Raw genomic sequence first — 16575 nt, forward strand, 5'->3', positions numbered from 1 at the left:
AACCTCCACAAGAAATGCAGGCCTGATTATTGTCCCTCCCCCCTGCCCACCCCTGTTAAGGGCGCAAGACATCTAGACTGTGAGATTTTTAAAAAATGGCACAAGTTGAGTGAGTGCTATTTTAGAGTCTGGGTTTTTTTGGAGTCATCATTAAACCTTATGCAATAGTCTCGGCCTCATAGCTATTTCTGAAACACAGTGGGTCAGGGCACGCCGAGATTGTCAGCATCGCTGTTAAAGAGCCCCGCAGGTTCGAATGTCGGCGGACAGGTGAAAGCGCAGTGTTATCGTTGTTAAAAGAATTTCTAAAAAGCAAATCCTTTTAATCTGATTGATCCTTGTGCGGGATTTTTAAATTTCACCTTGCTTTTCACAGGCAGCGGACTTGTTTGAAATGATTGAAAAAATGCAGGTAAGTCAAGTTGGCTTGTTATCCCGTCAAGGTCTTGCTTCGTGAGGATGAGTTGCTTTCGGTGCATTAATCCTGCTGCACGGTTGCCCTGCAATCCCAGTCCTGCCCGCCCGTCCCCATAGCCATGTCAAAAGGCTCCCCTCCTGTCCTGCATTGCTGTCGGCACATCCAGCCCTGGCTACTCCCTACAGCTAACCTAAGGGCATTGCCAGATAGTAAACATGATGCAAGTTGGGTTGGGAGCACTGTTCCCTCTAAGCTGAGTTAGTGTGAGCTAGCTCACGGTTTTCTAGCCTCCAGCTCACAGAGTTTTGTCTCAGCTCAGGAAGGAGGGCTCCAGAGCAAACTAATTGATGCAGCAGCCAAATCGCTCGCTCACAACTTTATTGCCAGTAGCTCACAAAGTAGAATTTTTGCTCACAAGACTCCACAGCTTAGAGGGAACATTGGTTTGGGAGTCCCCTTCTGTGACTTGCAGTCACAAGTAACAGCAGGGAACGGAAGCTTTGGGGCCCCGGAGCACAGCATGGGGTGGGGGGAGGGGCTTCAGCCTTGCCTCTTATGCTGGCCCAGTCTGCATCTAGCATTTGCTCCACTGTCTTACCAAACCCCCGCTGGGACAGACATTCCCCTCTACATCGCATGCCACTTTCACTCTGACTGATTGTCGGATTTTATGGCAGTGTCCAGACTGCAGGCCGCTTTCGCTTTGTTGGATCTCTCGGTTTTATGGTAGCCGTCTGCATAGATGTATGGCCGTTTGATGGCCACTCAGGGGTCACTCTGCCGCAAGGATGCCAGTGTTGGCCCGAGGTATTAGAATGTGGTTTTGAGCTGCGTCTTTTCCTGTTCCAGGGTGGGTCTGGTAAAACAGCGGAGCAAATGCTAGATGCAGACTGGGCCACTGTCTCCCCAAGCCAGAATGGCCGCCAGGGTGCTTGCTTGCTCCGGTGTAGAGTTCCCCATGTACTGACTGCAAGATCTCTGTTCCCTGTGATGAATCCTTTCATTTGAACCATGGGCTTCCTTATAGACGCCTCTTATTATCCCTCTGAATTCAGAAAGCGTCTTGGAATCTCTGTCCTCTTTTGTTTTTTTACAAATTGACCATTTAAAAATCAGCAGCAACAGAGGTCCTGCTAGTTAACATTCATTTCACCACCAGCATGGATTTGTGTGCGTTTGTTAAGTGGTTCTCCCTCCTGCACAATGTTCCGTGATGCTGTTCTTTCCCAAGAGCATCCATATATCTAGCCAGCTTGCTGGTTCTGCATCAGTCGGAAGCTATTGCTGTAAAAATTAAGGGGGCCTGTGTTCTAGGTAGGCTTGCCAGTCCCCAGGTCAGGGTACGGTTGCCAAGTCCTACCTTAAGCCGCAGCGGGGGACTCCTGGTTTGCTCCGGGAGTGCCCAGAAGTGACGTGGCCACGTCGGGCACGCCAGGGGCGTGGCTGCGGTCATCCGAGGGGAAAACATAGAGTTTTCCCTCGGATGACCGTGGCCCCGCCCCCGGCGCGCCCAGCATGGCTGCGTCACTTCCGGGTGACGTGATGACGCCAAGCACATCCCGTGCTTTGGGGGTGGGGTTTCCCCTGGGGCCCAATCCGCCGGCGGCGGGGAATGGGCCTCTGGGGCGGGGGTTTCCCCGCCCCCCGGGGGGACTTGGCAAGCCTAGGTCAGGGACCCCCAAACAGCCACATCCTGGACATGATGGTGTCTCTTGGAAGTGCCATCGTCATGCCGGGGACATCATGCAGGGATGCTCTGGTTTGAGGGCAAAACTCTATGGTTTTAACTCGGTTTTACCATAGAGTTTTACCCTCAAACCAGAATGTCCCCGTGTGACGTCCCCAGCATGATGATGTCACTTCCGGGTGATGTCATCACATCGGGGATGTCCCAGAACCCCCCCCAAATCCCCCTGCTGGTGCGGCGAGGGGACCTGACAACCCTAGTTTTAGGTATGTACACCAGAGCCTCAAATAACTTTGCTTAGAGAACAAAAACGTGAACGTTGGTCCTGTATTGATGGTGGAGTGAATCAGACCATCCTCCATGGAACCTTCCTCCAGTCAAAGGAGGTTTCTTCCAGTTTAAGTGGCCTTTCTGAAGCCAGCTGGGTGACCTTGGGTCAGTCACAGCTCTTTTAGAGCTCTCTCAGCCCCCAAAATAAGTCTAGCTCACCACCTAGTGGTGCATAATGCTAAAGAGGTAGAACTTGAGGCTGCCGAACAATCGTAGGATCTCCTTGCTATACTACACACAATGTCATACGATAATTATTAATTATAACATGATGTAGGAAGTAACCTAAACAGTGCTCTTAATACACATTGATATTTTTAGTTTTTGCGATCTCGAATTTATTTATTTACTTCTTTTTATAGCCTGCCTATCCTCCCACTGGGTACCCAGAGTTGTTTACATTGTTGCCCTCACCTCCACTTTATCCTCACAACAACCCTGTGTGTGACTGCCCTCACCTCCACTTTATCCTCACAACAACCCTGTGAGGTAGGTTGGCCAGACAGTGTGTGACTGGGCCAAGGTAACTCAGAGAGGTTCCATGAGAGGTCTCCCGGGTTCTAGTCTGACCTTCTAGCCGCTGTACAACATTGGCTTTGTATAGATCTAAGGTTGAGTCTTTTGGAGAGCCTTGCTTTCCTTTCACTGAAACCTGATAGAGTGCCAGAAGAGATTTTGGTAGAGGGGCCGATGTACCGGGCTTTGAGGCGTCACTGTTTCACTTTCTCTGTGTCTAGAGAAGTCGTTTGGATGAGCAAAGATGTTCACTTCCAGCTCCACTCAAGGTGAGTTCAACCCTTTCATGGGATTTTAGAGATGAAAATGGTCATTGTTTTTAAAAATCCCCACATCTGATGATTAAGCTGCCGTGGAACTTATGGCTGGAGGCCTCCCACCAGCGGCTGTCCATGCCTGCCGCCGTGGCAACAGGGGAAAAGCAAAGGAACCCCTCAGTGTTGTGTGTGCTGATATGTCACTTCCGGGGAACAGGGTAGCTCTAGGAATCACAAGAAATGTTGTCGTTTTACCATAGGGTTTCTGGAGATTCCTAGAGCTACCCTATGTCACTGTTGGGTTTTCCCTGGAAGTGACATCACGTCCCTCATGTCCTGCCTGTGACCCTCCCATCGTCTGCCACCCTGACCCTACATTGAACTGTAGGGTGACCTGCAAGCAGAACTCCGGATTGGGCTATGCCAGTTAAGAGCAGGATCAGCTTTTAAAGACTGAAGCGTCAGAGACAAGGAACAGGGAAAGGTTTAGCACCCAAGTGCATCCATGTACTCCATAGGAATGAATGGCAGCGATTCACCTTTTTGTAGGAGAAAGCGAAACGTTATATGGAGAAGGATCCTGGCAAGCATGGGGGGGGGCTGTCACCACGGTGTTCCTCACAGGACGGGGCCTGCGTATTCCGCATGTTTGATTCACGGGCATCCAGTGCTCCCTCTAAGCTGTGGAGTCTTGTGAGCAAAAATGCTACTCTGTGAGCGACTGGCATTAAAGTTGTGAGCAGGCGATTTGGCTCCTGCATAAAACAGTTTGCCCTGGAGCCCTCCTTCCTGAGCCAAGACAAAAATGTGAGAGCCGGAGGCTAAAAAACGGTGAGCTAGCTCACACTCACTCAGCTTAGAGGGAACACTGCCGTGGCAACCCCTCTTCATTGTGAATGCTGGATAACAAAACTTGTACTCTAATATTGAATTAGAGAGCTGAGTCACACCAGCAATATCAAAAACCCAAACATGACAAACGTGTATCTGGTGGCTCTTTCCTACTGGTAACACTTTTCAAGTATAAAATAGAGATCGCTGGCAAAGCACTGGCACTTCTGAGAGGGGAATTTGTTGTCTGTGTTGGTTAGGGTTGACAGCCCCCCTGTGGGGGCGGGGTTTCTCCCAATTTTGGGCCCCCTGATCTGCCCGCCGGCCAGCTGGCTGGCTGGCAGGGGAGCCCCAGCTCCGAAGAGCTCCATGGTGTCCGATATGCCCTACGCAATGACTTCACCTGGAGGTGACGTCATTGCGCCAGGCACGTCACGGGGGAAGACACTCTAGCATTTGGCCAAAAACTCTATGGTGGACATAGAGTTTTTTTTTGCCAAACCCTAGAGCATCCCCCCTGCAGCATGTCTAGCGTGATGACATCACTTCTGGGCACGAAGATCCCAGAGAGGACCCAGGAGTCCCCCACCGCCAAGAGGTACGGACCTGGCAATCCTAGTATTGGTGGACCAGTTGCATGAATTAACAAACATGTTTGCATGCATTAACAAACTTTTTTTGCATGCATTAACAAGCATTATTTCCAGAAGCTGGGAAATATCACTCATACCACTCTCCCACTGTTAGCCGCTATGTAGTAGTGGAATGAAAAAGGGGTCAGTTGGATGAAATAATTGTTGCTCTAATGGTCTCAAGGGGTTCATCCTGGTCGGCACGGACGTGATGAGATGTCATGATTCCCAGTTTTCTTGCCCACGTACCTTTGCTAATTAATTCTTTGTGCTTTCAGAGAGAAGAAGAGTATATCCCGTACCCCAGCATCCAGGAGGTGAGCCACAGCGAAACTAGTCCCGATTTGGGTTTGAGTTCATTTGCATTCCATGAGCACAAACTGACTTCTGGCTCAGGCTCCCCACCCAGGTGTATCAGGGGCTAGTTTGAGTGGCTGCCCCTCAGAATTCTTGAATGGTATTAAGTTGGCTGGATCCCGTTGATTGCTTTGCTAGTGTAGAGCTCCCTGGCCTTTTTTAGCTCTTTCAGTCTGAAGGAGCATAGAATATCTACCACACAATGGGTTCTGCAGGAGGTGGAACCAGCCGTAAAATGGCCGCCACATCTTATTTCAGTCACACAATAAAGATCCTTGTGCCGCAGTGGCAGCTGCTTTCCAAGCAAGGTCTTTAAAAATCTGCCCGCCAATCAAATCCCCAGTGGCCAATCAGAAGTCTTGCTGGGCAAAAGATCCACCTGGTGCTGCCCACATTCTAAAAACACGTGGTGTGAACCAATAGAGATGTTGTGGGTACCATGGTGGAGACCCTTGTGCAAGTGGATGCTTCTTCTTTCACAAGAAGAATCCCTCCCCTGATGCAAGGGATGTGTTTGTTCCCGTGTTCAGTGCTCAGTAAAAATGAAATATTAGAAGTCGTGGAAGGAGTGACAGACTTCACGTTCCTGGGATCCCAGATCATCGCAGACTGTGACAGCAGCCATGAAATTAAAAGACGCCTGCTCCTTGGGAGGAAAGCGATGGCGAACCGAAACAGCATGATAAAAAGTAGAGACATCACCCTGCCAACAAATGTCCGCATGGTCAAAGCAGTGGTATTCCCAGTAGTCATGTATGGCTGCGAGAGTTGGACCATAAGGAAGGCCGAGCGCCGAAGAATAGATTCTTTTGAACTATGGTGCTGGAGAAGACTCTTGAGAGTCTCTTGGACTGCAAGAAGATCAAATCAGTCAATCCTAAAAGAAATCAACCCTGACTGTTCCCTGGAAGGCCAGATAATGAAACTGAAGCTCAAATACTTTGGCCACCCAATGAGAAGGGAGCACTCACTGGAGAAGACCCTGATGCTGGGAAAGATTGAAGGTCAAAGAAGACGGGGACGGCAAAGGATGAGATGGTTAGACAGTGTCATCGATGCAACAAACATGAAATTGAGCCAACTTCAGAGGACGGCGGAAGACAGGAGGGCCTGGTGTGATCTGGTCCATGGGGTCGTGAAGAGTCGGACTCGACTGTGCGACTGAACAACAACAAAAAATAAAGAGCTGAACACAGAAGGCAACGAGTACTTTGTTCTGGTTAGATGATACGTTTATATGAAATTATTGCTGGAGATAATTTTGAGGTTCAGGGCAGATGTCAGCTCGCACTTGTGGTGCAAATCTGTTCTGTCTTGAATCCTGGCCCATGCCAGCCCTCACAATGTCTGTCTTTCGCTCCCAATAGGTGTTACGGAGAGGGTGGCCCTACCCTCTGATTATCTTACCCCAGTTTGGGGGCTACTGGATCGAGGGGACCTGTCACAGCCTGCCCAATCCGGGCCCAGAATGCCATGACTTGCCCTCCCCTTGTGGCGGCAAAGTGAAGCTGGAGTGTGACCCAACCGCCAAGCTGTACCGCAAACACTTCCTGGGGAAGGTAGGGAGGCCTGCAGTCCCTTATGACCCCCAACCCTTTCCTCAGGTAAATTTGACGATGACGTCTGAGGCTGAATATTTGCCCATTAAAAATTTGGGAATGAAAAGATTGGAGTTGGGGGGGGGGATTCTTCCACCACACCATTAACTGTCCCTCCCCATCTGCAGTTTTGTTACCATTTAAAAAAAATAAATAAATCTGTGTATTTCCAGAAATGCAGCAAGAATAACATCAGTGGGGGATGACCAATTGGGTACTCCGTGGGGTGGGGGTGGGGTGTATATGAATACCCTATAACCTATTATGCGCATAGATCACCCGCTGTTCCTAACAGAATGTCAGGACCCACAGCTAAACAACGAAGTACACGCTTCCAGGAAGGTTTTACTTTTATTGAAAAGCTATAGATGCATTAACATGAACACTGTTAGGAATGGCGGGTGATCTATGCGCATAATAGGTTATAGGGCATTCGTATACCCCCCCCCCCACGGAGTACCCAATTACAGGGGTTCCCGCGTGCGGGCAGTAGGCTGAGAACTAACGGCTGCAAAAGCAAAACAGGTAAGCTTCCCACGACTCTTTCTGTGCAGAGACACAGCAACTCCTCCAGTGGCCTTGAGAGATATATGTTGCAGCGAAGAGGCAATTAAGCGCAAGGGAAATAATGCACATGAAAGGGAAACGCACACCACACTATTGGCAGCTTAGCTGACACGTGGTGACTTGGTAGAGTGGGACTTTCCTGCTTTGCTTACCTACTGAAGCCCACTGAGCCCTTCAAACTTTTGCTGAGAGGGGTCACCGAACCCTCAGGAACGGCATACAGGCAAAGAGAGAGGGGTTGCTGTGGAAAGTGGGGGGAAACGGGGAATTCCTTGCCCTCTCGTCTACCGCCACCTTCCATTTTACTGAAATGTGCTGGTTATGTACCACATTAAATTAACTGACTGACCTTCCATTTTGAAAAGCACACCGTTTTATGTTTAAAAAGTCATTTAAATTGAGACTTACTAGTTAGGTGTCTCTGTGTGAGTTTGGTGAGTGTGCATTACGATAGCTGGCAAAAATATACCTCTGTCATTTCCCCCCCCAGCTTGAGCTGATTAGCATTGTTATGTTACGGCACCATGAATATCACCTAATGGTAGAAATGGAATGCAAGTGTGATGATGCTGGCTTTTAAAAATTTTTTAAAATAGTGACTGTGCCCAGCACTTCAGAGGTTGACAATTAAAACTGCAGCAACGTGACCTGTAGAATAAGCGGCTACTGCGGAGGCTCAAAGCTGCTGTGCTGAACACAAACGTCATCAACCATCGAGATGGTCCGATCAGTAGCTCATATCTCATCAAGGGAGTCAAGTTAGTCTGGCAGTCATGTTTGTGCTGAAGTTTGTATCTACCAGGGCTATTTTTGGGCAGGAACGCACAGGAACGGAGTTCCAGCTGGCTCCCAAGTTGGCCACACCCAGCAGGAACTCATTAGCATAATAGGCCACACCCAACAGCAGAAACTCATTAGGATTGGCTACAATTAGGGGTGTGTGGCCTAACATGCAAAGGAGTTCCTTCTCCAAAAAAAAGGCCCTGGGTTTTGACAACAAACAAGGTAAACAGAATAACAAACAAAAGATGGGTCTGGCTGGATAACCACACTTCTGGTAACATGGGGGTGCGGCCTAATGCGCTAATGAGCTGTGCTGTCAGGGGTGTGGCCTAATATGCTAATGAGTTTCTGCTGTTGGGTGTGGCCTATTATGCTAATGAGTTCCTGCTGGGCTTTTTCTACAAAAAGAGCCCTGGTATCTACTATTTTCTTTTAAAACAATGGAAAGAGTCTATTAATCGATCTCTTTATACTGCGCTTGGTTTGGCCTTGTTGGTAGGAAGCAGACGTGACCAGCTTTTCCTCTGTACAAACATCCCCTGCGCAGAGAAGTCCAGCGTCTCTAAAAAGAAGGCTTCTAGCCTAGCCTTGCCCTCTTTCTGATATCTAGGCTTCTACATAAAGAGATTTTTTTTTCCTGTCTGCAAAGGAGCAGTTGGTCGTGCGAGCCCCCACAAAGTCTGAAGTAGTACAGCCAGCCTGAGTTGACCACCTCTGCGGAGGTCAGGCTTTGTTGCTAGGATATCCTCAAATTCCGCTGCCAACAGGAATCTTCTCCAGAGAGTGCGGCTGTGTTCTTTGATGGGACTGACACACTCTGTTTTAAACGTCACAAGCTGCCTTTATGTTTCCCACGTGTTTCCTCGTGCGAATGCAACGTGGTCTAGAATTTGGAAAATGGCGTGCGTTCTGCGACTGTAGGGATAGGAAGGGATTGACAAGAGCTGTCTAGATAGGTGCTTTTTTCCTGGGTAGCAGAAGGCAAAGAGATGTCACAATATCTTTTTTTTTTTTTTTGGCCATCAAGTCAAGCTGACTTCTGGCGACCCCTAGTGGGGCTTGAAGGCAAAGGGACGTTTCAGAGGTGGTTTGCCATCCCTCCCTGCCTCTGCATCCCAGCCCTGGTATTCCTTGGAGGTCTCCCGTCCAAGTACTAGCCAGGGCCGGCCCTGCTTAGCTTCCAAGCTCTGACAAGATTGGGTTTGCCTGGGCTATCCAGGTCAGGGCAAGATATCACAATACCCTGTTTTTCTTTTTTTTAATTTAAGGAGCATCAGAATTTTTATGCTAATGACACGACTTTGGGCAACCTCGTCCTTTCGGTCAAGTACGAACAGGTTGAAAGGCAAGACAACCTCCGCCTGATCCTCAGGTAAAACTGTCCGAATGTGCGACCCTCGGGCGTGCGCCTCGGATCTCACTTTAGACCTGCCGGGAGAATAGAGTCACAAGATGGGGAGCAGTTGGGGACATTCCCGGTGTTTTTTTCCCCTCCTCCCAGCATTTCTCTCTGTTTTGTGTCGCTTTGTGTCAGGACTCGAACTGGTACCAAGCATGACCTGATCCCTATTTCCTGCCTGAATGAATTTCCGAATGCAGTCCAGATGGCAAAGGTATGTTTGGGGCTCAGCCCTTTCACTGTCTGTTAAATAGTGGGTTCCATGGATGAGCAGGCTCAAGTCCAGTGATCAGCTCAACTTCATTTGTGAATTCAGCAAGAGCAAGACAAGAACCCCAGAGCCTCAGCTCTGTTGAATAGTAGTAGAAGTAGAAGTAATTTATTGTGTTGACCATAGGTCATAACAACACAAAAAACAGTGCATAAAATCCCACATGATAAAACTCCAAGGGTAAATACAAATTAAATTATTATCCAACAAGGTCATATAAATACAGAGCCAAATGAGGTCGTGGTCATTTCCATATAGTTTGATCTAATCGATCTAGCTACGAATGCAAACAAAGGGACTCTGTTAGAAACATAACAGATCTTTATCTGCAAGCAAAAAGCTCTGTTAAATAGCATGCAGTTGCCACACCCAAACACACCCCACTCCCAGTGACAGGCTATTTACATAACATTATTTATTTATTTATTTATTCTTTAGATTTGTATCCCACCCTCCCCAAAGGCTCAGGGCGGCTAACAAGGTCATAAATGCCTGATTAAAACAGTAAGAACAGTATAAAAATACAATAATACAACATAATACAGTTATTCAAAATATCGGTGCTCCAGTACTCCGAATCGTAAAACCAAGATGGTGTTCTGAAGATGTTATAACAGAACAACAGCAGTATATGTCCCCACAACCCTGTCATCCGCCAGGGACGTCTCGCACCCCCGATGATACCCACACCAGCGGTGGTAGAGTGCAATGATGGAAAAAGCGTTGGTGGAATACTCGAAAGCCTGGCTCCTACTCGAAAGCATGGCGGAAGAGCTCCGTTTTGCAGGCCCTGCGGAACTGCACAAGGTCCCGCAGGGCCCGGATCTCTTCTGGGAGCTCATTCCACCAGGTAGGAGCCGCCACCGAGAACGCCCTGGCCACAGCAAATTTGATGGTCCTGGGGCCTGGGATATCCAGGAGGTTTTGGCTCCCCGACCGTAGTGCCCTTGGGGGAACATTACTACTTGACTGGTTTATTCCAGAGTCCTGGTAGGCTATTGTTCTTGTCTTCCAAGCTCAGCCAGTCTCTGGTGTGACAGACTTGGAATGATTCAGTCCCAATACATAACACTGTCCATTGCTGTCCCCCCCCCTTTGTAATCCTCTGATCAGCAGTCTGTATTTTTTTAAAAAAATTGTAGTCAGTCTTGGCACTCTGTGCTTGAGTAGCAGAATCACAGGCGGAGCGGTGGCTCCGTGACAGAGCATCTGCTTGGCATGTGGATAGTCCCGGGTTCAAGCTCCAGCATCTCCAGTTAACCACTGCCAGTCTGAGTAGATAATTCTGATGGACTGATGGTCTTATTCCATATAAGGCAGCTTCGCAGTGCCATCCTAAACAGAATCCTACTCAGGTCTGTTCTGTGGCGTTTACTCCCAGGTAAACGTTTGTAAGGATTGCACTGCCATACACCTAAATCCAGCTCTTTTCAGTTTTTTATAGCTCAATATCTGTATGCATTCAATGCATCCCCAGAGTGTAGATTGGCATTTGTTTTGGAAATCTTCTGAATAAAGATTTATGAACATGGGGCGGTTAACAGTACTGAGAACTGTCCAGCTATTCTTAAGGTAGAGGTACTGTGGCTCAGTGGAAGAGCCTCTGTTTTGTATGCAGAAGGTCCCAGGTTCAATCCCCACCATCTCCAGTTCAAAAAGGACCAGGCAGTAGGTGATGTGAAAGGCCTCCGCCTGAGACCCCGGCGAGCTGCTGCCAGTCTGAGTAGGCAATACCGATCTTTTTAAAAGTACATATATTTGTATTAGATTTTCACACATAATAAAAGCAGACAAAGGTAGGAAGGGTAAAGGGAAAGGGGTAAGACATATAGGGAAATTCCTTCTAATTTGTAGTGTAGCTGTTGCAAGTTTCTACTTTTATTTTCAAGTCTCTTTCTTTTGTATAATTATTAAAGTCATTATCCGTGAATCCTTTCACTGAAGTTTTCACTTATGGATCCTAAACAAAGAAGTTAAGCTTTCCACGGTTCAAGCTAGAGTCTCTCTTAAGTTTTTGATATTTAAGTTCATTATTCTTGATCTTCAAGGTTTCTTTCTACCCAGTCATAAAATGGTATCCAGTTATCTTTCCCATTTTGCTTACTTCTGTCTTTCAAACAGTTCGATAGTATGTCCATTTCTGATGTCGCAAATTTTTTTTGTCAAAAGGTCACTTTCCATTGGTGTCTCTGATTTCTTCCAGTACTTAGCATATAATATTCTTGCTGCCGTGACTATGTGTGGCAATAGTGATCTTGATGGACCAAAGGTCTGAGTCAGTTTAAGGCAGCTTAATTAGGGTTGCCAAATGTGAATCGGCCGGGAGTGGGGGGCTCCCGGCTGGCGTCTGTTGCGTGTGCGCGCGTCACCCAGAAGTGACGTCGCACACTGGGGGCGGGGCCACGCCATTTGAGGGGAAAACAAAGAGTTTTCCCCTCAAATGGCGTGGCCCCGCCCTCAGCGTGCGACGTCACTTCCGGGTGACGCGCACGCAGGGGTGAAGTTTCCCGCGGGCCCCGATTCCGCGGGAGCGGGAATCGGGGCTTGAAAGCGGGGGGAAATCCGCCCCCCCGGGGGCATTTGGCAGCCCTAAGCTTAATGTGTAAGGTAGGAATGCATTAAAAAATTGTAGTACCATGCTGAAATATCATCAAATGTTCCATATGCTCCCTCTAAGCTGTGGAGTCTTGTGAGCAAAAATTCTAATTTGTGAGCTCCTGGCCTTTAAGATGTGAGCGAGCGATTTGTCTGCTGCATAAATCAGTTTGCTCTGGAGCCCTCCTTCCCGCGCTAAGGCAAAAATGTGTGACATCCTCCCTGAGCTAAGACAAAAATCTGTGAGCTGGAGGCTAAAATTCTGTGAGCTGGCTCACACTAACTCAGCTTAGAGGGAACACTGGTCATGAATGCCCTTGCATGAATGGCTGCCCCAATGTTCCCTCTAAGCTGAGTTAGTGTGAGCTAGCTCACAGTTTCTTTAGCCTCCAACTCACAGATATTTGTCTCAGCTCAGGAAGGATGGCTCTGGAGCAAACTAATTGATGCAGTAGAGAAGAGAAGAAGAGATTGGACTTATACCCCGCCCTTCACTTGGAGTCTCAGAGTGGCTTACAAACTTCTTTCCCTTCCCCTCCCCACAACAGACACCCTGTGAGGTGGGTGGGGCTGAGAGAACTCTGACACAAACTGCTCTTTTTCAAGGACAGCTGTGCCAGAGCTTGTGACTGACCCAAGGTCACATCAGCAGGTGCAAGTGGAGGAGTGGGGGAATCAAACCCAGTTCTCCCAGATTACAGTCCGCAGTAGCCAAGTCGCTCACTCAGAACTTTAATGCCCAGTAGCTCACAAAGTAGAATTTTTGCTCACAAGACTCCACAGCTTAGAGGGAACATTGCTGCCAACCTGCCTTTTTAATGGTGCCATTTATTTTATTTACTTTATTTATAACCCACCTTTCTCACCGAGACGAAGGACGCATTACACAGTTTAAAACCGTAGGATCAAATAGCCCGATGGCATGAGATATCGAGCAGTGTACTAGGGCTGGGGTTACAAAGCCCAGAAACAACGCCCGAAAAAGTACCAGAGGTGATATGTCAAAACCATGCAGAGGATGGAATTACGGAATTTGAACACGATGCAGTAAGAGCAGCTGTCGATGGCAAGAAGTAGCAGCCTTTTGTCCACATCTCTGCAGGAGTCAAAGTCCCGCATATCCCTGCTCTAGGGACCGCATCCTGAGCTATGCAGTTCTTTCTGGAGATCTTCCCGTTTCTCCCTTCTCGGCTAAGCCACAGAGTCTAGCGCCTTCTACTGGTCATATGCTATAACTGCGTCCTCCTGTAACTTGGATTCCTGTTCTGAAACACCTGCAGTCACACACAAGCTGCTTTGTTGTTGTTCAGTCGCACAGTCGAGTCCGACTCTTCGCGACCCCATGGACCAGCTCCCGCCAGGCCCTCCTGTCTTCCGCCGTCCTCTGAAGTTGGCTCAATTTCGTGTTCGTTGCATCGATGACACTGTCTAACCATCTCATCCTTTGCCGTCCCCATCTTCTTTGACCTTCAATCTTTCCCAAGCTGCTAGCATGGGTCATAAGTGCCCAAGGGTGGCATACCACAGACAAAAATAGAGACACGTGCCTAGCAGCCCAATTCTTGTATCAAAGATCGTTGCCCGAACGCATAACGCCATTCCCTGGTTACTGATTGCCAAAGTCCGTTCTCTGTAAAATGTACTAATTTACTCCAAACGGCCTGTCCTGTGCTGGTTTAAAAGGCAAGGGAGTGTTTGCTCGCTGGGTTAAATATATACTAGAAAAACATAATCGTTATATAATATGTTATCAGGAGTTCAAAATATATCACGGCAGCTGCAGTGTTTGAAATGTCAGGGTGGGGTGTGAACGTAAGAACATAAGAGAAGCCAATGTTGGATCAGGGCAGTGGCCCATCTAGTCCAACACAGTGGCCAAAATTACCAGGTGCCATCAGGAGGTCCAGCAGTGGGGCCAGGACACTAGAAGCCCTCCCACTGTTGCCCTCCCCCAAGCACCAAGAAGACAGAGCATCATTTGCCCCAGAGCCCCTATCTATACCTTGTGGCTAATAGCCACTGATGGACCTCTGCTCCATATGCTTATCTAATTCCCTTTTGAAGCCGTCCATGCTTGTAGCCGCCACCACTTCCTGTGGCAGTGAATTCCATGTGTTAATCACTCTTTGGGTGAAGAAGTACTTCCTTTTATCTGCTCTAACCCGACCGCTCAGCAATTTCATTGAGTGCCCACGAATTCTTGTATTGTGAGAAAGGGAGAAAAGTACATAAGAACATAAGAGACACCAATGTTGGATCAGGCCAAAGGCCCATCCAGTCCAACACTCTGTGTCACACAGTGGCGAAAAATACCAGGTGCCATCGGGGGGTCCACCAGTGGGGCCAGGACATTAGAAGCCCTCCCAATGTTGATTCCCCCCCCCAGCACCAAGAAGACAGAGCATCACTTGCCCCAGAGCCCCTATCTATACCTTGTGGCTAATAGCCACTGATGGACCTCTGCTCCATATGCTTATCTAATTCCCTCTTGAAGCCGTCCATGCTTGTAGCCACACCACCTCCTGTGGCAGTGAATTCTTTGTGTTAATCACTCTTTGGGTGAAAAAGTACTTCCTTTTATCTTTAATCACATTTACAAATGTGAGCCAGTGGCATACCATGTGACATACAAGTCACCCAATCGTGATGTTTTAAAATTAATATTGATATCTACCAGGATGGTGGAATGTGCCATTAACTTGCAGCTGATGTATGCCGACCCTGTAGGATTCTCAAGGCCAGAGACAAACAGAGGTGATTTGCCAATGCTGGCCTCCCCGTAGCAACCCTGGACTTCCTAGGCGGCATCCAAGCCAAGTACTAACTGGGGCTGACCACACTTAGCTTCCGAAATCGGATGAAATCGGGCTAGCCTGGGCCATTCGGCTTCGGGAAACCCGACCTTAAGAATACTTAAACCGTTGAATTCCAAGCGATTAAAATAAAACAGAACATTTTATGTGGAAAGTAATAAACTTTTTTTTTTTTTTGCAAAGGCAAGGTTATTCAGAATTTAAGTTTGCATATAACTAATGCAGAATTTGCATACTACATACTGAAGCCGACCCGCCCTTTCTATTTTGCAACGGTGGCGCCTTCTGTAAAACCTCATTGCTGCGCTGAGAATGCTGACCCCCTCCTCCTCTCCTCCTGCAGTTGCTGTGTGAAGATGTGAATGTTGACCGTTTCTTCCCGGTGTTGTATCCCAAGGTAGGATTTGCTGGGACTTCATAACGCTGTTTTCTCTCTGCGGGGCCTCTGCCTGCTGTTTCTGTCTCATTTGTCCTCTGTTTCCTCCACCTCCTAGGCGTCTCAGCTCATTGTTGCCTTTGATGAACATGTAATCAGCAATAACTTCAAGTTTGGGGTTATCTACCAGAAACTTGGACAGGTAAAAAAACAAACAAACAAACCTTGAGACACCCACATTCAACACTCCTGCCGAGGGCCAGGTAACGGACCGAGATGAGAACTCCTGTCTCTCTCCTTCCCTCAGCTCCATTGTCTTCTTTCTCAGCAGCTCGATCTTTATCTTTCTACCCGCCGTTTGCCCCTTTTTGACAAATCCTATCCACTCCCTCCTCATTCCCTTTGCCTTCAGCAGCTGGAAATGTAGGGTTGCCATTGGCCTGGTTGGGGGTGGAGGATCCCCTGATTTTGTGGGCCACTGCCTGCCACTGACCAGTGTCACCCGGAAGTGACATCAGCATGTCGGCAATGTCGGGGGCGGATGCTCTGGATTTTGGGCAAAACTCTATGGTTTGGTGCTGATTTTACCATAGAGTTTTGCCCAAAATCCCAGAGCGTCACCCCTGACGTTGCCGATGTCACTTCTGGGTGACGCAGGCACGTTTCATGTGACATTACTATTTTGGGGGGAATGGGGGGTGATGTCACTTCCCACTCCTGGAAGATCCCCCCCTCCCCCTGCCGGCGGGCAAAAGGAACCTGGCAACCCTACAGAAGTTGTAGCCATTGGACATGCAGGCATGACTAAGGAGGAGGCCCAGAGCTGTTTTGGTGGTGCAGCGGTATCCAGATGCCCCTCAAAAACCAACGTTTGTCACTTTTTAGTTCCAGTAATCCCATGGAGGGGACTGTGGCTTAATGACAGCGCGTCTGTTTGTGGGAAGTCCCAGGTTCGGTCCCTGGTGTCCCCAGTTAAAAGATCCAAAGTAGCTGGTGATAGAGAAGGCTTTTCTTTGCTGTTTGGTGCAGTGGTTAAGTGTGCGGACTCTAATCTGGGAGAACCGGGTTTGATTCCCCACTCCTCCACTTGCACCTGCTGATGTGACCTTGGGTCAGTCGCAAGCTCTGGCACAGCTGTCCTTGAA

General features: G+C 48.3%; 1 protein-coding gene across 1 annotated transcript in view; it reads left to right on the top strand.

Moving 5' to 3' along the window:
• The first annotated feature begins 393 nt into the window (after positions 1-393).
• Positions 394-16575, top strand: part of LOC107115533 (rap1 GTPase-activating protein 1-like) — a 46402-nt gene continuing 30220 nt past the window's right edge. Inside the window, exons 1-8 of the mRNA XM_015417266.1 lie at positions 394-412; positions 3173-3220; positions 4950-4988; positions 6396-6587; positions 9245-9348; positions 9511-9589; positions 15398-15451; positions 15549-15632. Of these exons, the coding sequence (XP_015272752.1) occupies positions 395-412; positions 3173-3220; positions 4950-4988; positions 6396-6587; positions 9245-9348; positions 9511-9589; positions 15398-15451; positions 15549-15632 (618 nt within the window). The 5' untranslated portion in view covers position 394. The remainder of the gene's footprint in view (positions 413-3172; positions 3221-4949; positions 4989-6395; positions 6588-9244; positions 9349-9510; positions 9590-15397; positions 15452-15548; positions 15633-16575) is intronic.

The sequence above is a fragment of the Gekko japonicus genome, unplaced genomic scaffold (genome assembly GCF_001447785.1).
Source record: "Gekko japonicus isolate JY-2015 unplaced genomic scaffold, Gekko_japonicus_V1.1 scaffold1664, whole genome shotgun sequence".
In the NCBI taxonomy this organism is placed as follows: domain Eukaryota; kingdom Metazoa; phylum Chordata; class Lepidosauria; order Squamata; family Gekkonidae; genus Gekko; species Gekko japonicus.